This window comes from Vidua macroura, chromosome 1 (assembly GCF_024509145.1).
Source record: "Vidua macroura isolate BioBank_ID:100142 chromosome 1, ASM2450914v1, whole genome shotgun sequence".
Lineage (NCBI taxonomy): Eukaryota > Metazoa > Chordata > Aves > Passeriformes > Viduidae > Vidua > Vidua macroura.
In genome coordinates this window covers 80529098-80550692 of record NC_071571.1, presented here as the reverse complement: position 1 = coordinate 80550692, position 21595 = coordinate 80529098, and the positions used below count along the sequence as shown (strand labels likewise).

The 21595-nt window shown below is 42.2% G+C and overlaps 1 protein-coding gene across 1 annotated transcript in view; it reads left to right on the top strand.

The window, feature by feature from the left end:
* Positions 1–601: 601 nt before the first annotated feature.
* The window catches only part of TRIO (trio Rho guanine nucleotide exchange factor), a 245629-nt gene continuing 224635 nt past the window's right edge, over positions 602–21595 (top strand). The window contains exon 1 of the mRNA XM_053999279.1: positions 602–1168. Coding sequence (XP_053855254.1) covers positions 1054–1168 — 115 coding nt within the window. The 5' untranslated portion in view covers positions 602–1053. The remainder of the gene's footprint in view (positions 1169–21595) is intronic.

The window sequence follows — 21595 nt, the reverse complement described above, 5'->3', positions numbered from 1 at the left end:
CCTGGCGCCCGGGGAGCGGCAGGCAGGAGCACGGGGCACGCGCCGCTTCCCACGCTCCCGCCGCTCGCCCCCGCCCCCGGGGCGGACAGACTGGATTTGCTTAGATTTCTTTTTTTTTTTTTTTTGGATTTCCACTCCGACCTCCGCGCACTGGCGAACTAGCAGTAAGGCGAAGGCCAGCCGGAAGCACCTAAAAAAAAAAACCCAACCAAACAAAACGAAACCCCAAACCCGAACAACAAACCCACAGCTCCGACCAGCCGGTAGCGCCGCCGGGAAGCCCCGGCCCAGCCGCGGGGTGCGGGCCCGACGGGAGCGCTGACGTCCTGCGCGCCCAGCCCCGCCCCATCCCGACCAGCGCCGGACGCAGCCGGAGACTCCCGAGCTCCCCCACTCCCAGCTCCACCGCCCTTGTTCCTCGGGCGGGGACTCGCTTCCTTTCCCGACTCCCCCTTCCCACCCTCCTCCTCCGCCCAGTCAAAATGGAGGACGGCGGTTGCTGCGGCCGCTGGCACCGTGGTGGCTAGGGCAGCTGCTGCTCCTCCGGATCGCTCCTCGCTCCTTCTAAAAAAAAAAAAAAAAAAAAAAAAAAAGAAAAAAAAAAAAAGAGAGAGAGAGAAAAGGGAAAAAAAAAAGGTTGGAAACGTTCCTTTTTTTCTCCGCCCACTGGCTGCTCACTGCGCGGACCGCTGGCCCTTCCCATGCCGTCGTCGTCGTCGCCCTCCTCCTTCTCCTCCTCCTCCTCCCGCGATTGTCTGCGCTCCGGCTGCCGCCCGCCCGCCCGCCCGGACTCCCTGCATGCACACGCCGCCTCCTAGGTGGCTGCGGGGGGTGGGCGCTCCCGGAGCTGCCATTCCGCACATACCTTCATGTCCCTGCGTTCGCTGCGGCCGCCCGCCGCCGCCCCGCATCGCTCGCCCGCTCCGGCTGCCGCCCTGACGGCCGCTCCTGCCCGGAGGTGAAGCCGGGATCCGCGGAGGGGGCGGCGAGGTCGGCGGCGGGTCTCGCCCGGTGGAGCCACCGCCGCCGGCACACGCAGCAGCAGCAGCAGCCATGAGCAGTGCCGCTACTGCCACCTCCGCCGCCACCACGGCCGGCAGCGGCGCGGGGGAAGGGGCCGAGGAGGCGGCCAAGGACTCGGCGGACATAGCGGCGTTCTTCCGATCCGGTGAGTGCGGTCCTGTCCTGGGGGAACGGGGAAGAAGGGCCGGCGGCGAGACCGTGGCTGGAGCTAGAGGCGAAAGGTGGCTCTGGGGAAGCGACGTCTTCCCCCTGGAGCCGGGAAAGGAGGAGAGGGCAGCCGGCTTTGTCAGGTGGCCTCGGGGAAGGCTCGCCCGCCTCTCGCCGCCGGGGCCGCCTCGGCACTGCCCGTCTGTTCCTCGGGGAGGCGGCAGGGAAGAGAGCCGAGCCCCCCCCCCCCGTCCCATGCCGAGGACAGCGGGGCTTAGGTGCAGCAACTCGCGGGCGCGATGCCACCCTCGCCGGCAGAACCGAGGCGTGAAAACGGGGGCGGCGGCGGCGCGGCCCGACCGGGAGGGTGCGGGGCTGCTGCCGCCCCGGGGCGGTGTCGCGGGTGACAGGTGGGATTCTGCCTCCCGTGCCGGCCCGGTAGCGGGCGCGTCACCGGGGCCGGGCGGCACCACCCAGCGCCAGGCGGACCCGAGTCCCCCGAAAATGTCCCGCCGGGGATTGCGGGGAGGGAGGCGGGTAGAGGAGCTGCTCCGATCCGGGAAGCCCAGGGTGTCGGGGGGGCGGGAAGGGTGAGCGGGGCTGCAGGGCTGCGGGGAGCCGGTTGCGCCGGCCGGGCCCCCCGGGGAGGCCGGCGACCAAGCAAGGATGACACCGCTATAAAAGGCAGAGCTCCTCCGGTGCTGTGCTGCTGGGTGGCGGCACAGGGCAGGAATGGGAGAAGCGGCATGGAAAGTGGGTGTTCTAAGGAGAACCAAAAGAGGCAGACAAAAAGCGAAGCCCATGTTAAGGGGGTGTCGCTGCCTCGGCTGAGGCGGGGAAGCAGCGGCTCTCGAGCGCTGCCGGGCTGGGAAACCGGGCTCGGCGCGGAGGATCGGGAGGGGAAGGGTGGGAGCCTGTTGACAGGCTGCCGGGATGAAAAAAAATGGAGGCTGCCTTCTCCCTCGGTGTTTACTCTCGGCACGCAACCGGGCGGGGAGGACGGCTGCGCCCGCCGCCGAGACAGTGTCCCCCGGGGGATAGCGGCGGGGAAGGCAGGACTGCCCGGGCCGCACGGACCGCCGATCGGCGGGGACGGAGCCCTGCCGGCAGCCTGGGCGGCGGCGGCTACGGAGCCTCCCCCCGGTGCCGGCTGCCCTCCCCCGAGCAGCGGCGGCTCCTCCCCTCCGTCCGCTCCGCCGGCGGCTCCGCGCCCCCAGGGCAGCCCCCGGCCATCGCTCCGGGCGGAGCGGCCGGGCCGGGCTGGGCTGGGCACTTGCTCCTTTTGGGTGCCTAAAAAGGAGCGGCGAGCAAGGGAAATGCAGACTCACCGCGGGAAAGATGAGGGGGTTGGCCGATTTCGTGTGTAAAAAATAATTATGGCAGTAGTAATAATAGTAGTAAAAGCTGTGTTCACTGGGTTTTTAAGGAAAGTCCGCGAGGGAAGTGGGAAACGGCGTAATCAGTGCTACTTGCGGTCGGTGGTGCTGCTCAGTGTGTTTGGTTTCATGAGGGTGAAGGAGGAGGTGTGATTTGTAGCAGGCATCCTTGAAGTGGGGCTGGGAGCTGCATTTACGTGGATAGAGGGTCCGCACAGGGGGGCTGTGTGCCCTCTGGAGGGCTTGATGCTCCCGAGGCAACCTGTTTCACGTGACAGCTATTGAGTGTGAAACTCATTGTCAGGATGCTGGCCTTGGTGGGTTTTGTCATGGAAAAAGAACTGAGCTTTATCATTCCCAGGAAAAAATCCCAATGAAAGCAAAATGACAAATTAAAACAGTAGGCTTACACACACTAGTCTGCCTAGTGCAGTTACAAATGGGTGTTTATGTAGTAATCTTGCAGTTTTGGAAGACCCTGCCAGCTATATTAATAATCAACTTCTGCATTTATGTGTGGGTTGAGGGATGCTACAGCTGGTAAGCTCGTAAGTGGTGCAGTGATGACTTCTGATGCTGAGAACTTCTGATAATAGAGAAGTTGTATTGAGCTCAGTCTTGCAACATCTGAAAATCTTAAAGCAGTAGAAGGACATGCTTATCAAAAAATTCTTACAGCATATTTAACAACTGGCATTCTTATTTCCATATTTACATGTGAAGGTTATCTGGTTCAGCCTGGGCTCTAACATACACTGGAAAATGTTCTGGTGTCTCCTATGGGTGTTTGGCATTGAGAAGAGCTCTTTGAATTCCGCCTCTGTGCATGATCCACTCTTCTATAAGATCTCCGGTGCTTTCCTTTGTTTGAACAACAGGCACTTTTTTTTTTTTTTCAGTGGAACACAAAGGGCACAGAGATCAATGAACAAGGAAAAAACTTTGGTGCACTTAGGAGCAGACAAAATATTTTTCTCTTTACAGAATTTACAATGACAAATGTTTCCTTTTTCCTGTCACTTGCAGAGAATATTAGCAAAGCTCTAGCTGTTACTTAAAAGAGAAAATGAGTAAAAATGTTGCAGTGTTTTCCAGGAGGGAAAAAAACCCAACAAACCCCAACAACAAAAAGCCTGCCTAAACAATCAGTTCTAATCTTGAGTTGGTTAAATTGGTCAGTTGAGCTGCCAAGTGGGGTTATTGGCTTTCCTCCTGTCCTTTTGTAAGACTAAGCTTGAAGTAGAATTAAAGTAGCCCAAAGAATGGAGTTTCATTATTTGGAAGATTTTGTTAGGATATTGAACAGCAGCTAGGTTCACATCACTTGAAATGTGCACATTTCCAGTTTTCACTTTGGTTATGTAAATGTAAACTCACTCTTGAGTTGTTGGGGAAATAAAGTTGCAGTTGAAACATGAGGAAAGCAGCTGAACTGGAAGTGAGGTGGTGGTAGTAGGAACACATAAAGACTATGTGTCTTGAATATAAATGAGGAATCCCTTTATTGGAATTGGAAGAAATTGAGGCAGCTTACTTTCTGTTACATATTTGGTATCTAAATCTCATTATTTGAGGTTGAAAAGAAAAGAGTACCTTGTTAGATCTGTCATCTTTGTGACAGGATGAACAGTAAAAGAAGCAGAGTTGATAGCCAGGCAAAGTGATTACATTTTGAAGGAGAAAACAGTGGTTGTAGGAAGTGCCTTTCTGTCCTATATATAAGTTGGAGATTAGAAATGGCTGTGTAAGCTTAGAGAAGGATATGTTTTGAACTATAAATGTATAGACAATTATCCCTTTTTTTAAATTAAAAAAGTGCACTGTTGTGCATGAAAGGACTGGTAAAGTATCTTGGAGTTATGAAAAAAACCTGCTACCATACAAAAACCCAGTAGCCAGAGTTTCAATGGCTGTGTAAAGTGGTGTTAGTAAATGTTTTAAGTATACAAGATCTATTTTTTATGAAAAGTTATTAAGATAAAACTTTTCAAAATGTGTTCTAAGTTTCAACCTAAAATTCTGTGTATCAGAAAGGTGTGAAAACAGCTCACATGAGCAAAGTTGAATTTGAGGGAGTGCCATCAAGTCATGGCTTATAGGGCAATAACCATACAGAGGTTTTGTTTGGCTGTTGTTGGTTTCATCTTCATCTTTGCAGCTGTGAGTCCTCAATGTCAACTGACATCTTCAGGATGCAAGAATGAGGGCTGTCTGTTAAGTTTAAATCATATTATTATAAGAGTGTTTTCCAAACAAAAGTATTTTTGCTAGTTGAAGTTCATTACTTTAGTTTTTAGGCATAAAGAACAAAAGATTTTTCATCCAAGTAAAAGACAAATGTTGATGTTGGTCAAACTTTTAGTAATTAAAGTTACCCTTTTGGTATGATGGAGAGATCTGTGAATACAAAAGTTTGCAGAGAAAAAGGCTGGTAGGCACTTCAGTCAACCCTTGGCTAGACAGTGTAGGGAGTGCCTTTATAAATTACTCTGATAAGTCTTCATGGAAAAAAACCAACCGACTAATAACTCTTCACAGTTGTGAGATGAAAGTGGATGTAGTTACTTCCTGTAAGATACATTTTTTATGAGTGGCCTCTACAAACTGCAGTAACTTCATTCATATGGACAAACAATACAGTTTTCAAAGCCGTTGAGGAGATTAGCATTGTCACCACCTGTTTATGTGAACACTTGCCACATGCCTGGAAGGAACACAATTTACATACTGAGCTATGGGCAGGGACCCGTTGGAGGAACAAAAGTGTTGGAAAAACAAGGGACCCCAAAAGTCTTGTCATTAAGGTGAATTACTGTCCAGGCTTTGCCAGGTCAAATCTGAACATAATTGTTAATTGTACTTCATTCCTTGATATGGGAAAACAAAAAAGTGGAGGATATTCCAACTAAAACCTAATCTACACAGGTGGCAGCAGTCCTTTCTCAGGTGAAGGAGTAAGTCTGAGATGAATGTGGGTCTGGAGGAAGTGGTTGTTCCAAGCGGAGGGTTCAGCGTGACACTTCTCTCAAGGTGAAGTTAGAGAACAGGCTGGTAGCCAGAATAGCTTTAAATAGCACCTGGTTCTAATGTACACTTAGTGTATCCTGCTTGTGCATGTGTTTCTTAATGTAAGCTTAATGATAAGAGAATTTAAAACTTTAGTTTGAGATATGTGTGTTTAGGTACCAAAAAGAACATATGAGTATTTTAGGAATGCTTAGATGTGTTGTGGTTGTGGACATTTGAAGGCTTCTGCAAGTACTAGTAAATTGAGTCTTTGATCAGTCTGGGTTTGACTAAGTCTGCCTATAGCAATCTATGCTGATAGTTGCTTGAATAGTTGAGACCTTAGAAGAAGTATTAATGAGTGTCATGAAAATATGATTGATTTTCTTCTTTTTCTTTTAAATAATTATCTTGTTGTTTGCTTAATTTTCATGAAATTCACTTAATACTGTAAAGATAAAAGCTAGCATTTAGGAATGTGTTATTTCAAGTTTACAAGGAGGACTTATGTTTTATTTCTTCCTGATTATATTGCTTTATATACTGTTGCCTTGCTTGCTTTATATTGGTATCCTGTGTGATAGTGGCTGGGATAATTGACTGCATGTAGTAGACAACATTAAAAATGCTATCATAGTAAGGAAAGGAGAGCGGGTTGGGAAAGATTACGTGGTAAAGAAAAGGCAAGCATATTATTAAAAGGCAGCAGGTTTTTTCAAGAATACTACTAATAAAAACACACTGTCATTTAGATCATGGGTAAACTAGCTTGCAAGGTAGGCATCAATTGTGGAAAAAGAAGCCAAATTTCCATCTGAAAACCATGAAGCAGAACACACCATCTATAAAGTTATGACGGATGAATCTTCTTAGGAAAGCACTATCTCCTGGTAATGGTAGTAGCTAACTTACAGAGGAGGTAGTCAGAGTTGTGGTTGTTGCTTACTTGGCATGCCAGTTGGAGCAGCTACAGAGTTGTTATGAGTGTCTAATAGAAGTAATCTAATAGCGAAGCCAAAAGTGAAGTTTTGCCAGGCAGCACTGGTGGTAGCTCACATGACAGCTCCCTGCTGTCCTCTGCAAGTACTGGTTCTTGGCCCTGTGGCTGTCAGGAGCTGAGGTGTGTTTTAAGAACTGGTGAGCATGCAGAGGATGTAAAGCATGAAACAAGTTGTCCATTCTTTCATGTGACTTAGAGTGATGACAGCATTTGTATTAAATAAACAAACAAACAAAAATTCACATTGTTGTATAAACTTTTCAAGAATCTGTGCTTTGAGTTGCATTAGTAAATGAGAAGGTTGCTGCAGTACTGGTGTCATTAGTGCCGGTTGACCTGGGCTGAAGAAGTGGGCTCTTTTGTGAAGGTCTGATCCAATTCCAGAAATATCCATTTTAATAAGATGGTTGAAGCACGGTGGTGTGTATGTGTGTGTAAATGATATTTTGAAAAATACCATAGAAAAATGCCACAACTTGATAGTTTCTGATGAGCATATGCAGAGCAAAAATAACTGCAGAAACAATGAAGTTACAATGGAGAAGTTAGGCTGGAAAATAGCATTGTTAAATTGACACTCCCTGGAACAATGAAGATGAGGATAGAGAGCTTCAGTGTGAAATGCAGCAGCTGTTGTGCAGTTTGTCTTACTGTGAAACAGCCAAGCTTCTCTGCAGATAGACAAGGATAGATCAAGTCAGAGGGTAGGTTGTGTTTGAAACAGTTGGAGGCAGAAGTCATGAATATTTCTGGAAGAGGACAGAGGGCAATTACTGGTAACGTCTTTGATAGCTGCCAGTTGAGACACTAAATGCAGATTTGGAGTGGAAGGTAAATGGGAGTTAGAGAAAAGCCAGGTCCATTCTTGGAAGGAGTACATTCGAGCTGGCATGAAGTGCTGATGTGCTCAGAAAGGAGCTGACAGAAGTAGGAAGAGACTTGGTACAGCCGAAGCTTTCATCAGTTGTGGACCTCAGTCACTGTGTGGAAGATGGGTAGTAAATGTTTCTTATAGGAGTGGTGTGTCTCCAGTTGAATGTGTCCCACAGCAACCTAACAAAAACAGGTGTGAATTTCAACCTAAAATATCACATGATCACTGTCTAGGTAAATAAAATCTAAAGAAAGCCTGGAAAGACTTTCCTTACCCAAATATACAGAGAAAATATTAATGTTTCTCAACTGAAAATAAAAACTTAAATAATTCTAGTGTCAAAAAATGCTTAAGTGCAGACTGCTAGATCACTTTAATAGGGTGAAACTGTATAGTGATTTTTGGTCTGCATCTTGGAAGAAGGAGGTAAAATCATGGAAATAGCTGTTCATGGTCAGCATAAGTGTTAAAATAGTAAAGACACATTGAAATTTTGGAAATGCAGTGGTCGTTGAAGGAAAGTGGGTGATAAGTTTAAAGAGAACAGAGGAAACAATTTTTTCTGCCTGATATAGGTAAGAACTAAATTTAATCTTAAAAAAAAAAAAAGGCTACAAGGTAAAAAAAAGACTCATGAAGGTCACAGCGGGCTATTTTAATTTAATGACTAAGATCCTTGCATCTATTTGTTGTTCTCATGAAGAAATTTGCCTGATTTGGAGAAGGATCTTTGTTTAACTTAACATTTTTCTTGGTGCGGTAAAATCAAAAAGTAGACTACTGGTGAAGTAATACTGATGATCTGCAAAGCTGAGTCATATTCCTTCAGGAAGGATACTGCTGTTTTGAGAAAACAGATCACTTACCCAGTAGTGAGGAGGAGGAATTGAAATGACAGGGAACAACTCAAGTGCTTTTAGCAGTAGACACTACAGTACATTAAAGCATCTGATTTTCAGCCTCTAGAGTAGGTTGTTGTATGGGTACACAAAGAGGAGGGTCATAAATGAGTTGTGTCCACAAAGTTTCACAAAACAGTCTGAGTGACAAGACTGTGCTTTAAAGATACAAAGCCCGTTCCAGTGGTTTCTCTGCCAAATAGCTGCTCTAAGTCATCTAAAATAGCCTAATTGCGCATTTGTTTAAAAAATAGTGTTGTTTTTCAAGGCTGTTGAGTGGAATTTTTCTGAAATCATTTAGTCAAATTTGTTTAATCTCCTGTGTTACTGCATTGCATAAGTGGCAGTAGCACTGTTTAATATACACAACTGCAAATATGTAACAGGTTTTCCTACTGAGCAGTGCTGAACTATGTCTTTTGCTGGTACTTCTGAATGTGATATTTTGTAATCTGGACCTTACTGAAGAACTGAAATAGGCATTAGTGTTTTATAATTATGGTGGGACGAGAAAGCAATCTTTACAGGGAGATGAGAATTTTTTGTTTGTTTGTTTCTCAGGGCCCAAGATGTTGAGGAAGCAAGATGGCAAGTACAGGGAGAAAAGTGTGGACTTCCAGCATTGAAAATATGTCAGGGGTTTGCTTTATGTTTTATACTATAGCTGTAGGATAGTATGCTTGGATAATTCCCACAAGTCTGTGCAAGAGTCAGGACGATGTTATTGGCATGTGTAATAGTCTGACATGAGTCTGAGATTCAGGAAGGTTTGTTTTACTAGTGTGCATGAGGATACATGTGTGCATGTATACACTGTCAAATTAAATATTCCATGTGGCTTCAAAAACTTGAGTTTGCATGACAAATCTCTTTGTTAAAAAGTTGGAGAAAGTATTCTGGACAGCACGCACTGAACAGGACTATTGTGAGTAATCCCAATGTGTTCTAGTCATCTGTGAAACTACCCAGAGCTTAATTACTCATGTTTTCTTGTAGTCTTAGTGCTTGTATGAGCAGTAATAGTTATTCCTGAGGTGTCTGCAGACTGTGTAAACAACCAGTAGTGATTTTTGTGGTTAGATTTGTACATGACTGCTTAGCAATTAGAGTCTGAGGATCCAGGGTTATATTGAAATGAGATTTCGTAAGTGCTAAAAATCAACAGGAAAGTATACTAGGGCTCACAGGGACCTATCAGGTAAATACCTACTTAGTTTGTCTAGTCTGTACCTCACTTATTGCATAAAAGAGTAATTCAAAATGCAAAACTTTTAGGCTTTATACAGAATTTCTGCATTTCTGTGGGTAATTTTGTGGAAACCTTCAGCCTTATGACATACTTTATCAAGGCATTTGGTCAAAGGCTATTCGTTAAGATTTGTGATGGTCACATAGCTGAGGCCACCAAACAATGAAAAATGTTATTGGTGAAATTTAATGAAAGTAGAAGTGTTTGAAGTCTTGGGATTGCTTGTTTTCGGAGCCCAAACAGATGTTAAATGTTGGGAAGAAATCAGGTGACATTTCTTAAAGTGTGTCCTAGATACACTTTAAGAAATGGAGGGAAAGAAAGGGAGGATACATCAGGAACATCCCAAGAAGTGAATTAGACCAAATGGAGTGTTTAAATACCAATATTACTTGGCTAACCTCCTATGCCTCACAGTAGACTTCACTGTATCCATTGTGTACAGTGTTGGTTGGATATAATTGGCTGTACAGTGTTGGTTGGATATAATTTTCTACTGGCCTTAAGGTAGTAGTTTCTTCAATTTCCAAGTGTTTATCATGCCACTGACTTCTGGGTATGTTGGGTTAAGCATCATTAACTACAAAGATGATACAATTTTTTGAGATCATAAAAATACTCCACCCTCTTCTAAAAACTTTAGGCCAAGGTCAAAGTGTCTTTGCCCTTTTTAATTCTCCTATTCCTTGAATTCCAGATATATGCAGCTGAAAGCACAGAAAAAAAAAAATGTAGAAAGCTGTCAGCAAGTGAAGGTGAATTGAAATACAAATTGCCTGGATTGTCCTGTTCTGCATAGACATCAGTAGCACATAGTACGTTGAACATCAGACTTAAGAAGATCCAAAACCCTGTCTTTAGAGTCCTCTTTCTGTCTTTTACTGTAGAGTAATAAGATAGGTTATAGTTTCTCTGCTAAAGAAACTGAATAGCCATTGTTGTTGCTTATTTTTTTTAACAACGTGTTGCTCCCAAAAAAAAAAAAAGCTTTTTTCCTTGTCTTTATTTATTTGCTTTATTAATGTTAGTCAGTGACTTAATTTTGGTTGATACTGCGCATAGGGTTGGTCCTAAAAGAATGGAAATGGAACAGCTACAGCAGTAGCTTATGGTCTTTACACATCTTAGTCACATTTCCTGTGCTTAAGTACTTGTTTTCTGCACTTAAAGATAGTTGTTAGGCTTGAATTTGCAACAGTTTGCAAAGTTCAAAGAAGAAATCAATGCTGTGCATTGCTTAACTCACAGGCTATCATGTGAGCTGGGCTTCTGTAAGGACAACAGAGGCAAGCCAAACTAAGATTTATTAGGACAGTCGCACCTTTTCAGATGGAAAGATGATAAAGACTTATCTAATGACTTGTTGGTCGGCTATCATGGTTTAGGAATGGTGTTCCCTCATTCTACTTGCTCACTCCCGCTCTGTATTCCCTATGGCAGGATGGAGAGAAGAATTGGAGACACAAAAGGTAAAGATTATGGGTCAAGATGAAAGCAATTTACTGGAAATTTAATGATAAGAAAACAGACAGAAATTATACAAGAAATTATACAAATGACAGAGTGTACAAGAATGTTATTGCTCACCCCTTGTGGGCATTCTCTGACTGCTCCCTTTGCCACACTGCCCTCACATGGGAGTGAGTCCTTCCCCTTGTTCCCAGAAAATGATATGAGGTGGTACTCCGGGTCCTAATCGTGTCCCCTCCAGGTCAGAACCAGGACACTGGCTTGTTAATGCTTTATATTAAATGAATAAATAAATAAAAACTAAGATACCAGTTTCTCCACAGGCAGTGAAAGGCTGTCTTTGGAAGAAAAGCAAGGAATCGTACTTGACTGAATTTCTTGCCTTGGCAGCTGAGCAGAAAGTTAAAAAACTGAACTTCATTTCTGTCCCCATTTTGGGAAAATTCTACTTTTTGCTGAATTACGAAGGCAGGAGAGTCAAATGAAGCCTGCTTATAGAAGGTGATAAAATACGGTTTGTCTCATTGCGATCCTTGTAGATGCTTTAACCCGTGATGCTTTAACCCGTCAGTGTGGAAGGAGCAATATCTTTTCTAGTGCAGCGTGGGGATTGGAGTCAAATTTGCCTATGCTTAACTCAGAACAAGGGTGTAATTCTGCCAACAATAACCACTCAATGTGTGTGTGTGTGTGTGTGTTAGCTTTTTTTTTTTAAGCTTGGAATCAGATGCATCCTACCCTAGCCAAAGGGAAACATTTTAGAAGCTCTGACGCATTTACACAGATGAAGGAAGGAAATGTCCAAAAGAGTCAAAAGCTAAAAATAGATCAGTTTACTGAGCTGAACTCTGGGTGGGAATTGATGAACTAAATATAAATCTAAATTTGAACCTTTGTGACTTACATAACTGAGTGGTGTAACCCCTTTCGGATATTGGTGCTTTTTCTTGCATTCAACTTTATAGTAGACAGCTTCAGAGGAAAACTTGTGTCAGGCTTTGTGGGTTTACTTTGCAGTGCTTTGAATAGACAGCACTGAGAAGTCTGATTCTCTCTTGACGATTATTGTTACAGCATAGTTTAACACCCTGGAAAAGTGGATTGTGGGTTGTGTTGGGGTTTTTTTTGTTTGTTTTGAAGAACTTCTCAGTGGAAATGGTATCTCCTGACTCTACTGAACAGAAGTTTTAAACCAGTAGCAATTAGAACCAGTGTCTGTGAGGGGGTGTAATTTTTTTCCCAACTTCTTCAAGAAGCAGTAAATTTGCCTGTCATATTGGTACATAGAAAGGAATGATAACCTGAACATTTAAGAATGGATGTTTGGCTTTCTAAAAGGGTTCGCTCTCTGCCTTGACACAAATCAAAGTTAGACGTTATCAGCTTTCCCTTGTGGTAAATAAAAGTAAGCTTGTTTGAGTGTGTAAAATTTGTGTAATGGGAAAAAATATAGGAAAAACTGTTAATATGTGAGAGTGTTGTAGATTACTGTTGTTAGATGACTGTGGTAGTGGCATGAAAATGGAGATAAGCAAATTTTCCTTCTTCCTTGAGTACATTTTTTGGATAACTGATAGCAACCAACACAATACTGCTAACTAAAAACTGACCTTTTCCAGTGTTGAAGCAGGGACAGTGCAGTTGAATCCCTGTGGTTTAGCATTTGCCAACTGCTAGTGAAGAGTGATTCTTTAATAATATTAGACCTAATTCTAAAGCTTTGCACTGGAAAGGTGAAATACATATATTAATTCATTGACTTTTGTCAGAAAAACAAATGTTACCACTTACAAATACAGTAAATGTAATAGAATACTAGGAGTAAAAACGGTAGCATTGATTAGATTAACTTCAAGCAGTAACTCTCCACCCATCACTCCCACAAGAACTGAGAGTTAGTTTTTTTACTCAGTACCTTTCCTTTTTTTACTATATCATTTGCTGTAGAATATTTGCTTGACAGATGTATAAATAGTTGTGCTCTTATTTGCTTTATGTTTTTGTTTGGTTTTCCAGTGGAGCCTGGGAATGTTTGTTTTTGCAAGGTTGTTTTGAAAAAAAATTGGAGTCTTTGATTACTAAAAATAGTATTTGTTCCAAGCAGCAGTTTATCTGTTAAAGCAATGAACAGTTTGTAGCAAAAGGACCTGACTACCTACTGTCATGGTTATATACCAACATGGCAATTTAAACTTTGTTTCTATGGAAGATCTTGTTATATAGCAAAGTATGAAAACTACTCCGTTTAAAATCTCATATTTTTCTAGAATATGCTTTTGGAATGGATTTGTCCATGTTGCTGTCTCTACTGTGTTAACCCACTGTTAGAAAGTTAAAGCTGTAAAACCCTTTTGCAAGAGCACTTGATTAACTTGGGTGGCTGTGCAACCTGTGGTATTTCTGCTTGTAGGCAGGTTCATGAGCAGGATGTGACTTGCAGTTCATGTCCACTGAGGCAACATGAGTGGCTTCAAAGAGCAAGAAGCTCTTTGCTGCTCTCCACAATGCTGTTATATGTCCTCTAGGCAGTGAAAAGAAGTGGCAGAGCCCTGTGTTTGAGTGTGGTAAGCAAGGATGGATATACCTTGATACTTAGGTGGAACACTTAAAAGTGCAGTCTGTAAATTGTCTGGGCTGACAGAGCTTGATTCTCTCTGTGCATATGCTGAAGCTTTGTTACGTGTTGATACAGCAGCAAATGAGAGCAGGGATTTTTGTGGTCTTGAGCAGCCAAAACAGTATCTTAAGCTTTAATTTATTTCTTTGTGAAGTGTTTTTACTACTTGGGGTAGGAATCTCACTCCCACCGTCTCCTTTGCTAATACTTTGGGCTCTGGCTCCTGTTCTGACTTGAGAGGTGGGATACAAAATCTTCAGATTTGAGATCTGCTAGTTTAATGAGACTTGTTTGACTACAGGAAAGATGAATGTTAGAGGAGGGATAGGCATCTTTTTCCAGACTGGCTTTTCACTGTCTTAATTGTTGTCTCTGCTTCTGCGATCCCTTCTTTTGTTCCTTTTCTTCAATAAATAAGACAGAGGTCCAGCAGACAATAAGCTCAATCACGAGGCATCAGTGTTCATCTCTACAGGAGGTCCATTATGTGCGCATGGATAAGTAGGGGGTCCTGTGGAAAAGCCCTGTGGAGTTTGAGAAATACAGCATGTGTGCTGCGCTGACAAATAAGGGTTGCACGGGCGGCCTTAATGCTGCATTACCTAGTTTTTGAATCCTCTTTGTGGCAATTTCAATCACACCTGGTCCTATCTCATTGTTGAGATGAGTCATTGTTTAGAGTTTATGTAAAGTTTTCATTAAATGCCTTAGTGGATGATAGTAGATGGCATTGGTTTTATCTGGGGGCAGTGGTTACTATGTTACATCAGAGGTATTTTGGGAGTAGAAATGCATTAATTCACTGTGTGATATTAAAAAAGGCAGATGTTTAAGCTCCTTTGTTAGATAGATATATTGAGGACAAATTAGATACTTTACTACTTCTTTTTTTAACATCTCTTTTTTTTTAAATAGACCCAAATACACTCTAGTCTTCAGTTTCTTAAGGATTGATTTTTTGTTACTTGAACGTCATGTTAGTTCTGCCATGATAATAAAAGTTAAATGAAGCAAGGTGTAAAAATCATCAAATACCAAGGAGGAAACAGGAACCAAATGATATATTTTCCTTTCACAAGCAACAGATAATTAACAGTGAAAAGACAAAATATGTTCTCAGGTGAGGAAAGCTTACCACAGCATAATAAGTTAGGACTTGCACGCAGATCGCCAGTGGCAGATTATATGACACTAAAGGACTTAATTGGAAGTTCATAGTGATAAGTGACCTAAATTATTGCACTCTTTATTTTGTCAGTTATGTGGACTAAAATTGCTGCTTTAATAAGAAGCTTTCTGAACTGAAGTGTTGTGTAACCTCCAAGAAAGGACCCAAAAAGAGATAAAGGGGTGCCTCCTCACATGGTATGAGAGAGTTGTAATGTTGCTGTGTACAAGGTGCATTCCTCCTTTTTTGTGGAATAGAAATAGACTGAATATATGAAATAACTGTTTCCATGTCAAGCTAAATATCATAATGGAATAAAATGTATTCCTTATTGAAAGGTGCCTGGTAGAGAGCTAATTATCAGAAACAAAATACTCTGTATCTCCCTAGTGGAGTTGAAAGTTAAAGGTGACAAACATCTGAAAATGTTGGAGTTATATTTGAAATGTCAATATTTATTGGTTTCCAAGTCCTGTGTTAGGGGTTGATTGAATAGCACACAGTATAAAGGCAGTATTACCAGCCACATTTAAACCAAGAATGAATTAAGTATATTTAAGTGGTGCATTTCTCATCCAGGCATCCATTTCTTTTGCAGAAATTTGAGAATAAAGCCAGGATTTAAGTCAATATCTGTTCGTGTTGCACTGTTTATGTTGCCATGTTGATATTAGGGGAAAGGGAGGGGAAAGCGAATAAAACAATCGCTTGTTCTAGAGACCAGTCAAGCAGTCTCTAACCAGTGAGGTGGGACATCTGTGTGAATTGCTGAGCTTGTTGAAGTACAGTTTTGGAGAATAAGCTCTGCTGCCCTTGTCTTGGTTCTGTCCAAATATATTAAAGTTTGGCACTGGTACAAGATATAATCTTTGAGAAAGCAGCAATAGCTGGCTAGGGGCAGGCAGGAGTATATCTGAGACAATGAAGGATGAAAGAGAAAATCAAGGAAGAAAGTAACTGACAGAATTAAGGGTGAGGGTCAGTTTGCTTACAGAAACACTGGAAACCACCACACTACTGCAAAAACTGCTATTTCTGTTGCAGTTAAGGTCTTATATGGAAACAGAACTAACAGTTCTACTAATGTACACAGGCAGATTAATAGGTGCAAGGGAGCCTGAATTTTCACAGGCCATTTGACAGAAAATGTACTGTTTCCCCGAAGCAACCACCAATTTCAAGCCAAAAGGAAGCCTTTCATGTTTTAAAGCACAGCACAAGAGGGACAAGCCTAGGCAGAAGAATGGAAGGGAGATAATGGATATATGATGCAGAAGACTTGGGATTGGAAGTGCAGTGAGGTCACGAAGAGAACTGACCTTTGAAAGGAATGTAAAGGTGGGTTTTGTTTTTATGTACCATGCTGCTCAGATGTTTGCTTTACAGGGATAATATGCTCAAATCAGAAAGATAAGCTGTTAATAGTCCCTGCCCTAGATAGGTCTAATGCTTTTTTATTCCCTGAAGAGAAGAGCAAGAAAGTGGAAAAGAGCTTGGATAGAATTCCTTAATTTTGTAATGCAAAGTACAACCTTGATGACACCACTCAAGAAGAAGTCACTGTTAACAATTTTGACCTTAAAATTAGCATTTTTTCATACACTGTTCCTCAAATTCCTGCCACTCACAGTTAAAATGTATTACTTGTGTTTCTGTGGAAAGAGCAGCTTAGTTGTGCGAGGTGGTCACCAACAGTCTTAGCTCCTAGCTCCACAAGGACCCCAGCAAATAAACATGTTTGTGGTTAGTCCCCTTGCTGTAGCCTCTGATCTGCCAGGTCTGCTGCAGAAGGTATGTGTACAAGGCCGTACTGATCTTAGGAGATTTGTTGAACTTTATCTCTAGATAATCATCTTGTTGTGTTTGGATGAGATTACTAATCACGCTTTTTAATTAAAGAAATGTCACAGCTATAGGAAAATTAAGCTATTTGGAAATGGTGGTTATTTTGCTGACAGTTTTCTCTGCTTAAGAAGGCTCAATCAACACTTCCTGCACTGGCAAATGTATGCTATCGAATGAAAATGAATTGTGACCAGTTTCACGCTGACTTCTTCCCGGTACTTTTCCTTCTTTGTGGTCAAAAGTTGTTCTTGGTGAAGTAGTTAGAGATGTGAAGCATAAATTTTGTATTAAACCTTTAAAGAGACAGCCAAATCACCTAAATTTTGGTTGTTCCCTCCTACTTAAGTATATTGGAGGAAAAGCTGACATTATTAATGTAAAGATACGTTTCCAAAAAGGGCAGTTCATATAGCTGAAAAACTGAAGCAGAGTTAAGAAGGAGCTAACTTGAGTTTGCTCCCTGGGCTAACAGTAATTTCAAAGTTAACATATTCTGAAATGTTGCTTTGACAGCAATATTGGATTTAATTCTGCAGTATGCAATTAGAATTATCATTCCCTGTGATATTTAAAATGCTGCCTTGAGTTTAGCATAGAAAGTGAGTATGGTTGAGTGTTTTTTCAAATGACATCTACTTCACTAGTTGCTATGTGTGCAGTTTATCTAGTGTTAACAGCATTCCAGTGTCTAAAATTAGGAATATATATTGCCGTAAGAAACAAGCAAACCACAAGCTATATGCTTCACTCATTGCCTTTAATTTAAGCTTGGTGTTACAACTGGGTGCCTTGCTTTTATGGTTGTTTTAGTTACAGTTCTGAATCCATTGGAAGTATTTTGGACCACATTCTAGAGGTAAAATAAAAATTGTTACTGTGACATTTCAATTTGGTGGAGGAAATTGTCAGCTACCCAAATGTATGAAACTGGTAACTGGCTGATAGCTTGAAAATTGTTCTGAATTAACAGGGTAAGTTTATAAAGATAGCCATGTAGTAATGAGGTAATTCTATATTTTCCTTTAAAATTGGCCTTGCTAAAGGGAGGATTTATGATGGCATCTGATAAAGGTAGGAGTGGAAAAAAATGGTTAGTGGAATGGATGGACAGGTAAAAAGAGGCTTGTGTTTACGTAGTTGAAAAAAGTAGACTTAAAAAGGATGTAATAGAGCAGCCATACTGATTGGGCTGAAGGAACAGAAGGAACTGAAGAATGAGGTTAGTAATTTGTTACAGATAGGCAAAGTTCTAAACAGGAGCAAAGAAGTCCTTAAGAGTAGGCTCTTCGACTTAGACAGAAAATGTGAAAATAAATACTCTTGTACCCTTGCTGTTCTCAGCGCTTCTCCCTGTCAATGTGTTCTGATCTGGCTTCTAAGTTGTACCTGTTTCTAAGGCTAGAAATGGTTAGTTAAGTTGTACACAGGCTTGCTGTCTGATAATATTGCACTTTTTCTGTCTCTGGATATCTGTAGCTATTTTCCTATTCTCTGACTTTTTACAGCTAGTGTGAAAGATTTTCCTGAAGTAATGGCTGTATGATGGAGTTTACTATGCTCAGAACAGGGAACCTGTGGTCTGACTGGCTCCTGTTGAAGAGAGTTAAATGTAGGCTATGCACCTTGAATTCCTCAGAAAGAGGTCGTACTTGTGTTTTTTAAAACATTTTTAGTTACTACGTATCTGCCTTACCCTCTAGCTTTCAGAGACATACCTGAATATAGACTCAATTAAATTCCTGTCCTTTAATGAAGTTCTTTGCTTAATGCGTAGCTGATATGCTTGGAACATCAGGGCATCAGTCAGGATCCAAAATTAATTGCCTCTTGGGGATGGATAGTGCCATGTGGGCATCTGAAAGAACAGTGTCTCTTTCAAAAGCCTTCTGAAATGGTCAGCTTTGAAAATGAGGCACATCCTTATTATGTTAAGGAATATTGTTGCGGTTCGTTTTTATTTTACTAAGTTCTATTAGGTTGATTGTTAAAGTGGTACATTCTGTTGTCCCTCATGTTTTCCCTAAGTTGGTTTCTCCCTAAGTTGTGCCCTCCCTTCCAGCTGCCCCTCAAGTTGCCTCCTACTTTTGTTCCAGACCCTTTGCCCTGTCTGTCAAGGCAACCTGGCCCCTTTGCCCTGTCTGTCAACCTAAGCCCTACCCATTGTTGTAGAAAGTTCCCTGTCCCTCACCTCCAGGACTAATCCCAGATTGAACCCTCTCTCCTTCCCTTACCCTGATTTGTGGCATCCCTGAGAAACACACCCTAAAAGTTACTCATTGGTTGTCTCGTTATGTCCACCCCCTGTGGGGTGAAGTTTTAAAAACCCTTGCACAGTAGTGCTCAGGGGTTTGCTTGCCGGTGTTCCCTTCGGCTGTCCTGTCCTGTGTACCCTCCCCTCACCTCACCTAATAAACCTGCTGGACTTGACACCGTAAGAGAGCCTTTCCTGCCTCCTTTATCCGATCCTTGTCACACCTCCAGGGATCTCCAGTACTGGGCATCTGGCTCAGAGGTTCTGGCCCAGGCAATACCCTAACCTGGTTGGTCCCCTACTCTTGCCATTGCCTCCGGACCATCTTGGAGCTAGCCTGGACTCTGGAGGACAGTGGCAGAATATATTTGGATCTTGAATCCTGCTTAACATTTTCACTTTGTAACAACAAAAGCAAATAAATACTTTATCTATGGAAGACAGCACAAGTTGAAAGAAGAGAGCCATAACTTCCTTACTTCCTGTCTTCGAGTAGTCTCTTTCCCCTTCACCAGCCCCCAAATGTAGGAGGAAAAAAGCCCAAACCTGGCATAAAGGGAAGAGGGCATCTCGTTCCCAAACCAGTCACTAATGTGTCAAGCCACAGTAAAACAGTATTGTTTTAATGTGGCTAAGGCCCTGTTCTTTCCTTTGTATTGAATTCCTTCCTGTTCAAGAACATTGTCTTTAAAGTACACTTATATCAGCTTGAATGGTAGGAACTTTGTGCTTATTGCTACAATATCTATATTAATTAGTTGCTGCAGCTGTTTCAATTAGGAAAAAAAAGGAGTTACCAGGCATTGGCAAGTGTGTTTGTTAGCGGAGCTGCTAAAATATGCTAGCTGTGTGTGGAGGTGAAAGAAGGCAGAACTAGGGAAGAGCTGAAACTCAACTTGCCTTTGTATGCTCAGCAGGAGAGGAAGATCCAGCAATTGGGCAAAACCATGCTAGATGACGTGGATTCAAACATACAATATTTTACAGTCAGTAAAATATCCCAGAGTCTCAAAGAAGTAACTGATGGATGTTAAGTCACCTGGTGCACCTTTCACAGTCCCTCACATTGTATCAATTAATAGAGAAGATTAAGCTCCATTTGCTCAATTAAAGGAAACATGTAATTTTCAGTAATGCTTGAGCTAATATCCATATATTTCTGTGACTTGAACTTCAAAAACAAAAGTGGAGGTAGCTATTTTATACATTCTTTCTGACTAATTCCTGTGACTTGTATTAGACTGGTTGTGGGCAAGCAGGGAAGGGAGAACGTTGCGTTTTTTTCAACAATTGTGTAATTAAATTCATTGATGGTAGGCCAAGAATACTGATCACAAGGGTTGGTGCTGAATCAGAAGGAATACTTTAAATGGCGCTCTGTTGAACAGAGGCATAATTGCCCTCTCTTTCCCCTTCTTGGCTTATTGGATGGCTGAATTGCTCATTTCTTACATGACTTTGAGTGTGACTGGAGCTGTGAATCAGTGTTTGTTGGAGTTTCGCATCTGGCTTATGGTCTGACTTCCCTTTTATGAGCTGGAGAGGCTGCCTCTGTTATTACTGTGTAGTGAAAATCCTCTTAAACTCTCCTTCTCGTGAGTGGGTGAAAATGTTTGCCAAACACATGAATCAATAATTGCTTATTTGCCTCAGTGCTCCTTTTCAAAAGCTTTACTGTCCTTTTCTGTGTTTGCACAGATAATCGATGTCTGTCCCCACATGATAATTAACAGGGATAGATAACTTAGGGGCCCTTCCGTTACAAAGTCATCCTACAACTGTGCCTCTCTGAAACCTCTTATTCCATTTTTGACCTTTTGTCAAGGCTTTAATTGAAATGGCAATAGCTTATATGTAGTGAGAATGACTTGATTATTTTAGTTAAAGGTGTTTTCTAATTTACCATGATGCTGAAATGCCTGGAGCTCTGTGTGGGACAAAAAGAATAAGTAAACTGTCGTAAGGCTATTAAAAACGAGATATAGACTTGTCTCAGTATGAGGAAGAACACTGCGTGTAGCTTGACCTGGTAAGTTTTCATAAACTAGAGACTGGCTTTTTAATGGCCTTGTCTAACATGTCCATTTTGTTCTGGAGTTGCTGACTGAAATTGAAAATTAAAATGAGGGAAAAATAACCTTCATGATTACAGTTTTCTCTTGGGAACTGTTTCAATTGTGGCTTTCTCATGAGAGAGATTGTGGCTTCCTTTCTATTTCTGTGGCATGAAAATTCAGATTTGTGTAGCCTGTTTCTAAAGTTGAGACTATTCCAAATGCCAGTTTCAGAAGATACAAACAACTTCCAAGTGCCTGCAGTTTGAGGAAGTCTCTAGCTGATTCAGATTGCCATCTTGATGTGACCTTTGTCAAAAATAACCACAGTTAATAGTACATGTACAAACTGTCTATGCAGTAGAGTAAGGAAAAGACAAAACAATCTGTTTTAATGGATGAGATTTGTTTGCTGTTTTAGATTTGCATTCTGTGGTGGGAAGGCAAGCTTTTAAAACGGTCTGTTTTACTTTGTTTGCTATTCAGGTCAGTGGCTTCTTAGTCCACTGGAGGACAGCAAGATAGACTTGAGCTGTTTGCACTGTTCCAGATCAGTTGGGCTCCCTGTCACTGGATGACTTGTTTTGTTCCAGTGCTTGGCTTTGTCATCCAGTGA